Raw genomic sequence first — 7,610 nt, forward strand, 5'->3', positions numbered from 1 at the left:
AAAAAAAAAAAAAAAAAAAAAAAAATCACCCAACGAAAGCAAGCCACAGTCCAGGAACAATTTTGATAGGATCTGTTTTTAGAATTTTTTTTTAATATCATCTATAGTAGTGTTATAAGCTTCAAATCAAATTTAAATCATAGCAGAAGTAGGAAAAGTTAATATTGTATGCATATTTTTTCCATGTTAGTTACAGATGCTATTGCTTACTTTTGTTGGCTCAGTTATGTTCCATCAGGTATAAACATTTTAAAATAAATCACTGTTAAAGGCATATACTCGAACATTTACAACAGTTTTCCGACTTTCAGTTTTTAAAACCTCCCCCTGTACACAAATGGATGAAGGCACAGTATATGCAGGCTCACAGCTTTCATATTTAAGTCTTTTGTTGCAACTGTTCCACCTGTTCTCTAGCCCTCTAAGAGAAAGAATCTTGAGGACTCCACTTTGTGAAAAGAAAGCTTTATGAAAAGCCTGAACGATGAATACTAAGGAGAAAATGAGAAACATTAGGTGCGTGAATTAGGAAATGTTAATTTCATGCACTTTAGGAACACACACTCACACCCCACAGTAGTAGAAGTAGTAGTAGAGGAAAACACTACATGTGTAGGGGTAGAAATATTTGTTACATCATGATGCTGGCTGGCGATGGAGGGTTGCCGCCTTAGAGCCCCCTGAATGGTACTTCCACTCTGGAAAGCATTCACTACATCCATCTGCAAGGAATCAGAGATTGTGACAGCTTGCTCAGCAAGAGAGAGAGAACAAGAGAAAGGACCATCCCATCTATGACACACAAAAAGTAAAAGAGAAAAAGGCACTTTTTACAGAGTAGATATACAGGCAAGAGAGTTTTATTTAGAGCTGAAGAAAGTGAAAAAAAAAGAGAGCTTGAGGGATTACAGAGTCATCCATACGCAATCTTGAGGAGAAAAAGAAAGTCACGTGGTTTAAAAGTCACCTTACTGGGTGAAAAGGAGGGAGGGGGCAATTTATTTAGAAGTCCCTCAATCCCCAGGTCCTACCTTTTTCCAAGACCATACCTGAGTCTGTATCCTGTTCAGGCCCCTAAACCACAAGATCTGACCACGACGCAATTCTCTTTCAGCATGATCAATCTCTTCTACATCTTCTGCTAATTCTTCTTCAGGAATCTCATCCTTCTGTGTTCCATGGCCAGCTTCTTTAAGGAATTTCAACCGGCTGGTTGGAATTGTTGAAATCAACTTAAGAGGGAAAGATACATAAAGTAGTAAAACATTTTGTCCTTCAATTTAGTTATATAATAAAGTTGTTTCAAGTTATACTGAAGATTACTTCACTTTTAAAGGCTTTGCTTGAAAAGATGCAGCTATGTTACAATATAAGAGCCAACAGCCCAATATTATTTATTCAACATTGCTGTAAACCCTCCAGAGAGCTGCAAAGCTGATGAGAGAGTGAGTTAAGCATGAGAAAGCCAAAAAAAAGTCAGCTTGTGCTTAAGATCTTCCCCAACTTTCCCTGCATTTGATTTCAGTTTCTCATACTACTACATTAGTTCAGCATACAACTGCATTGCCTTTTTTACTGCAAGTGACCAAAGGCTAAAATATTAGATTCTATAGATTGCATGCACTGGTCCATTTAGTTTTGGGGGTGGGGCTCATTTAAAAAAAAAGGTAAAACAGGAAGTTTCTGGCAAGTGGTAGCTCCCCCCCCCCCCCCCAATTCAACATTAAATGTCTAGTAGGGGGTAGTAAAGGGACCATACGTTTAAAAAAAATTAGATTTTGATTCCTCTGTAAATAGTTCAGAAGGTACCAACAAAGCAAGACGCACATACAAGTTCCACTGAGAATTTGCAAGACATGACGGAGCCCAAAGCATGGAACAGCCAGAATGGCTGTCCCCAGGTAGACTGTGGTCCACAGCAGGATTTGTACCAGCTAGCATCCTGGCTGAATTGGACAGAGTCAGGAAGCCAACTGAGAGGCTGCTCTTGGCTTCTTTCCCTGTCTCAGACTCCCTCCTTGGACAGCTGTAAATCTAGGAAGAGCCAGATAAAAATAATTCAGCCTGCTCTACTCTAGGCTCCCAAGCTCAGAAAGGTATAAGGAAGCCAGATGCTCCTTTTTTTCCCCTTAGCCATGGAGCTTTTCAGATATTGCACCAGAAGATGTGACAACAGCTACCAGAAGGTTCCCAGCTCGCACTAGAACTGCAAGAGGACAATGGTTGATAGCTAGGAATGTAATACACTTACCTTTCCATAGGAATATTGGTGGGAAAAGTGATATGGGAGGAAGAGGTGACTCAAGCTTCAGTTAAAAAAGTGTTAAGGCACTCAAGAGAACAAATTCACATTTGTAAAATTGAGTACAAAGTAACTCAAAAACCACAATTTGATCAAGAAAATTTAAGGCTTTGGTTGGACACAACTTTAAAAATTGTACTAGTTACATAGTTACTTTCAAGCATATAGAGTGACTGTGTAGGCCAATTTTATGGCAAGATAATCATGTTCAAGTTTGGCTGAATAGTTCTCTCTTTATGCATGTTTGCAAGTATCATTGGTAAATAATCAATTTTGTTATTTCTGCTCAGACTCTGGACTATGAGCCCATTAGCCCCTTTTTGAAAAAACTGATGCAATTATGCTATGAGGTAAATCTTCTCATCTCCACCCACTTAGCGTCAGCTGAGTAGTGTCTATTGCCATTTCTTGCAGAAGTGGGCAGATTTAGTTCTCCCATGATCTTTAATGAGCCCAGTTAAAGTGGGTTGGATAGAGAGTTCAAAGCCAAGAGTCTTGCAAGACAAGGTATAGCTGGATCACTAACTGAGGACAAGAAAAGGCTGAAGTGTCCAGATCCCTTCATCCAGTCACCAATTCAAGCCCCAGGAGTGCTAGTTTATTATATGGGTCTTGTCAAGCTCATTCATACACAAGATCCTGTTTTGCTGCATGGGAATTAAGTTCTATGCTTTGAACGCAAGGGCAAGCCATTTGTTTCCACATCATGATTGTGCATGGACAATATATGCACAGTTTATACTCAAGCACAAGTCTGTTGTATATGAAAGTGCCCCTCGCACAATGTGATCAAAAGCCTGATAAAGAACGTCTTGCATGACTAGTGGGGTTAGAGTTGTAGCTGTGATGTCTAGGACATGTAGAAGAGGCAAGGTTTGTGATGCCCAACTATCTGGTTGGTAAAATAAAAAGCAAGTTAGACAATCCTTTGGGCACTTCTCCCAACTATGCAGTTGGTTCAATAAAGATCACAAAAACCCTCACTTCCGGTATATGGGTAGTGAAAAGTAGAAAAAAAGTTTTTCCAAGTCCAAAGTGTAGTCACAATTACAGTGTGATGTGGGGAGGGCAGTTAGGGCAAGTCTGCTCTCTCAAGTGAATTTATGGATATGTATGTACCATAAGAAAGCTCTCTCTTCATTAACATTCTACTCATGCAAGAAGCTTCCAAGAACTTCATGTTTATAGATTTCAGTCCTTATAGCTGTTCCTGAAGTGCTGAAAGTTATTTTAGTTAATCAGAGGAAACAAGTTTTGAAAAACAGTATCTCGCTATAAAAAAGCCCCAACTACATTGTGTTGATATTTCTAGTTTAACTATTCTTAATATCAGCACAGTCCCTTGATACAAGAGGATGGTGGTCTTGCAGTAGACAGAAGAGTAGAGTAGTCTGAATTGATAGAGGACTAGGGAGACTAATCCAAGAGCCGCATGTTAGGAGTCTACACATGGCAAGTAGTTCTGAAAGAGGCGTAGAACCCGGTAATGTCTGGCCACAGATTCCTTCCCTTTGTCTCTCCATAGTGATGAGGTAAGTTTGCTTGAAGTGATCATTACTGCACCACAGGGGATGATTTAGTTCCCCGAGTCTCATAACATTAATTTACAGAGACCTTCAAGGCATCCTCTTCTTTCGCCCACCTCCAGAGCAGTGACCATTGGTGAGTTGTGAGCATCTTTATGACATGTCCTGCCTAATGGAGCTGGTGCCATATGAACATATTCCACATCTTGATGCGTTTGCTTAAAATCAGGAACACTGCTGTTCATTTTTCTGTTCTTCTAAAAAATTGCTGATAGTAACATCTAAAAGCTTTCAGGTGGCTCCATGCTGTTCATGTTTTAATATCACCCACTGTTAACTAGTATTGCCATTGGTTTTGCGCACACTGATTACATTTACATACCTTGAAGCTTTGGTTCCTACATATGTTAAAGCTGTTCTGATATTTTTAGTAAACTTCAGATATTTGAGCAAGACACTACAACCGAGAGGCACACTGTTCTAAATCTGGCACTGGTAAGTTATGCTTAACCCAATACTTGAACTGTAACTAGAAAATTGCCATCTGTTCACTCCAAGTCTATGTATATGTAAATGCATACAGTCTACTGCATTGCATGCAACAAGCTTTAGTTTTGTTTAGATGCATTGATGTGGTGCTTATAAGCAGGATAACAACCTAAACATGTTTGTAAAATAAAGTTAAAAAAAATTTAGTGACTTTCATTCTACCAAGATAGTTAGCTTGTACTAAAGGTTTACCTGGCCCCAGAGTAGTGTTCCCATACCCAGGAAAATGGACCACAGCCACTGTTCTACTGTAAGTTCTGAGCAACTAAAAGGTTTCCCACCAAACTGTACAATGATTATCTGTGGGGGGGGAAAAGGCATAGTAAGAGACCATTTGTAGAATACTGGGAAATCAATAAATCTATGCAAGTCTTTTAAACAAAATTTCCAAAACTTCTTACATTAAAAAGTATTTGGAACCTTACCATGAATACCATCTTCAAACAAAGAACAAAAAAACTTAAGTTTCTAAAGCTAAAAGAAAAACAATTCTTTCCTGTTACTTGTACTTTTAGTTAATTTACTTTACTATTTCAAGTTAAAAGTATTTTTCTTCAGTCCTGCATTTAGAAACACCTAGTGGCCAACCACCACCAGATTTTAGGCAGGCAAAAAGCCTTGTGATCAGTTTTTGTTCTTTATTTCTAACGTGACTGATTTATAGCACAGAACACAAGTAGACTTCTTTATACAAAATGGACTGTAAGTGGACTTTGTTACTGTTACTTAGAATGAAACTGGTCTAGCTAGTTTACAATACCAGTCATAGTCCATAGGTAAGTACAAGCACTCAAACATCATTTCTGAATCTCCAAATTTGAATCTTACTGTCACTATGCATGTACAAAAGGTTAAGGAGTTGGTCAAAAAGCAGTGGCAAACCAGAAATGTGAACTGTGGTAGTTATTCATGCATTGTTTAGTAAAAAGGGCAGCCAAATGTTTTTGCTTTAACTAAATTTTCCACAAGGCCCTAAAAAAAGTGACAAAGATCAACATTTGCTTACATCTGCTCAACTGGCATTTAGTTATCCCAAATATCTTTATTTTCCCCCTTAATCTTCAAATTATATATTTTTTTAAAAGTTACTGCATTTCAGAATCTTAAAATGTTAAAGAAAAAAGCATGAAATCATACAATGACGACTCAAGAGAAGAGCAAGCCAGCTTTGGCCTTTGTTTACTATTACATGTATTAGTTTGGAAAGAACACATGGGACTTAGATGAAAATGTATTAAGATGACCTATACTACGATCTGACCAGTTCTCCATACATTTTTGTTCCACATACAAAAATGCCTGTCATCATAAATACCAGACTAAATTAACAGTGCTTACAACTGTAATTGCAAGATGCATTCAAATTTTGGTCTTGGCTGGGTAATTTGGTTACCATTTATTAGAGACGGTAAATAAAACAATGCACACAAAAAAAGGTTGGATTTCATCACAGCACAAGTTACTTCAAGATTCTGATGCACATTGTTCTACATAAAAAGACAATAGCTATAACCTGCCATTAAAGATCTACAATCTTGTAAAATTCTTGCGATTTACAAGAACACAACTAAGGCCTGAAAATTACAATATTTCATTGAAAGGAATAAGTGGTTTTGGACAAAAATTAAACTCTACGGGAGAGGAAAAAGAGGCAGGGTCCTTAATTCAAGGAAGCATTTGATATTAGCTCTCTCAAGTATTATAAAAAGTTGAATACTGCATAAAATAGACATCTATAAAACCTGAACAGTTTACTTTTGAAATATTAATGAATTTAAGTAACAAATTGAAACATTAGCAATAAACTCTTTAAAATGACCTACCTGTACAATAAACGTGCCAAGAACAATAATACAGAAGATAGCATTGTTGAAGATTCCTTCAAACACATTTCTTTCACCGTGGATTTTTCGAGCATTAATTTCGTTAAAAAGCTGCATCATCACAAATGTATTAAACACAATAGTGTAATGCTCTGAAGGAGGAGCATGAAGAGGTGCATTTCTTCCACTATCAATATCAAACATTTTCTCACCTGTTTATAAAAAACAGTATTGGAATTCAGGTGCACAAGTGTATACACACACACACACACACACACACACACACACTAGGTCATAACTGTCAAAAACTGAGGTTCCATAACAAGAGCTGTACATCTAGTTTTTAGTATTGAGATAATCTAACAGCTTTAACCTATGGAAAGTTAAACCTTTACAAAAAAAATATTCTTACCAGCAAACAGGAGAGTAAAGACTACCACAAGTTGATAGAATGCATGACCCAAAATATTCTTCATCATTGTACGAGAAATTAGAGGTTTATTTCTACCATAAGGTTTCCGGAGCAAGAGAGATTCAGTGGGTGGTTCCGTTGCCAAAGCAAGAGAAGCCAATGTGTCCATTATCAGATTTACCCACAACATCTGCACAGCTTTAAGTGGAGAATCCTATAAAAATATAAGTTTCCTAATAGATAATAAATATCCTAAAAACAAACAAGTTACAAGCATCAAGTACATTTATTATAGAGAAGTTTGGTGGTGTGCTTTTAGAAGAAAAACATTCTTCAGTACAACACTGAAAATAAAGGCAGTTTCAGTATGAAAGTCTTAACTACCTAGTTATAATCTTTAAATTATTTCAAACTACCATCAATACCTACTTGTGTTATACATGCTCCTGTGAAAGCAACAATTACTGCTACTACATTGACAGTAAGCTGGAACTGAAGGAATTTGGAGATACTGTCGTATACATTTCGTCCCCACATAACTGCTTTAACAATGCTTGTGAAGTTGTCATCCGTAAGAATAATATCAGAAGCTTCTTTAGCTACGTCTGTTCCAGCAATACCCTGTTAGGAAGATATAACATTGTTTGTTCCATGTGTTGTCAACAATCAGCATGATTACATGCTTTATTATTGTTAAACTGCAATTTAACAAGAAGGATATACTCATGCAGGCATTACATATACAAGAAATGAAGAATGTATTGTAAAGAGAGAATCAGACTTGAGATCCAGAAAAGCTGAAAACTGTTAGTGTTCATATGGCATATCACATTAAAGAGGAAAGAAATTTAAACTTGATGATTGAGACAGTCAACCTTTAGCTGACTTAAAGGCAGAGTAAGGTCTGTGAGTAAATCCCCATTTAAGGCAACTTCAAGTGCTCAGAGTCATTAAATATTGTAACATGGCACTAATGTATGTTTACGGGGGGGGGGGGG

General features: G+C 37.2%; 1 protein-coding gene across 4 annotated transcripts in view; it reads right to left on the reverse strand.

Moving 5' to 3' along the window:
- ATP2B1 (ATPase plasma membrane Ca2+ transporting 1) overlaps window positions 1-7,610 on the reverse strand; it is a 131,293-nt gene that overhangs the window by 8,149 nt on the left and 115,534 nt on the right. Inside the window, exons 16-21 of one of the 4 annotated variants that reach the window (XM_019514850.1) lie at window positions 7,042-7,233; window positions 6,613-6,826; window positions 6,201-6,412; window positions 4,570-4,677; window positions 1,050-1,232; window positions 636-722 (exon numbers count right to left, since the gene is read on the reverse strand). In XM_019514850.1, coding sequence (XP_019370395.1) covers window positions 636-722; window positions 1,050-1,232; window positions 4,570-4,677; window positions 6,201-6,412; window positions 6,613-6,826; window positions 7,042-7,233 — 996 coding nt within the window. Of the gene's footprint in view, window positions 1-568; window positions 723-1,049; window positions 1,233-4,569; window positions 4,678-6,200; window positions 6,413-6,612; window positions 6,827-7,041; window positions 7,234-7,610 lie in introns of all 4 variants that reach the window. The other 3 variants (XM_019514853.1, XM_019514852.1, XM_019514851.1) reach the window with 3 other exon arrangements.

Source organism: Gavialis gangeticus, unplaced genomic scaffold (genome assembly GCF_001723915.1).
Source record: "Gavialis gangeticus isolate Ggan-Ray unplaced genomic scaffold, GavGan_comp1, whole genome shotgun sequence".
Classification (NCBI taxonomy): domain Eukaryota; kingdom Metazoa; phylum Chordata; order Crocodylia; family Gavialidae; genus Gavialis; species Gavialis gangeticus.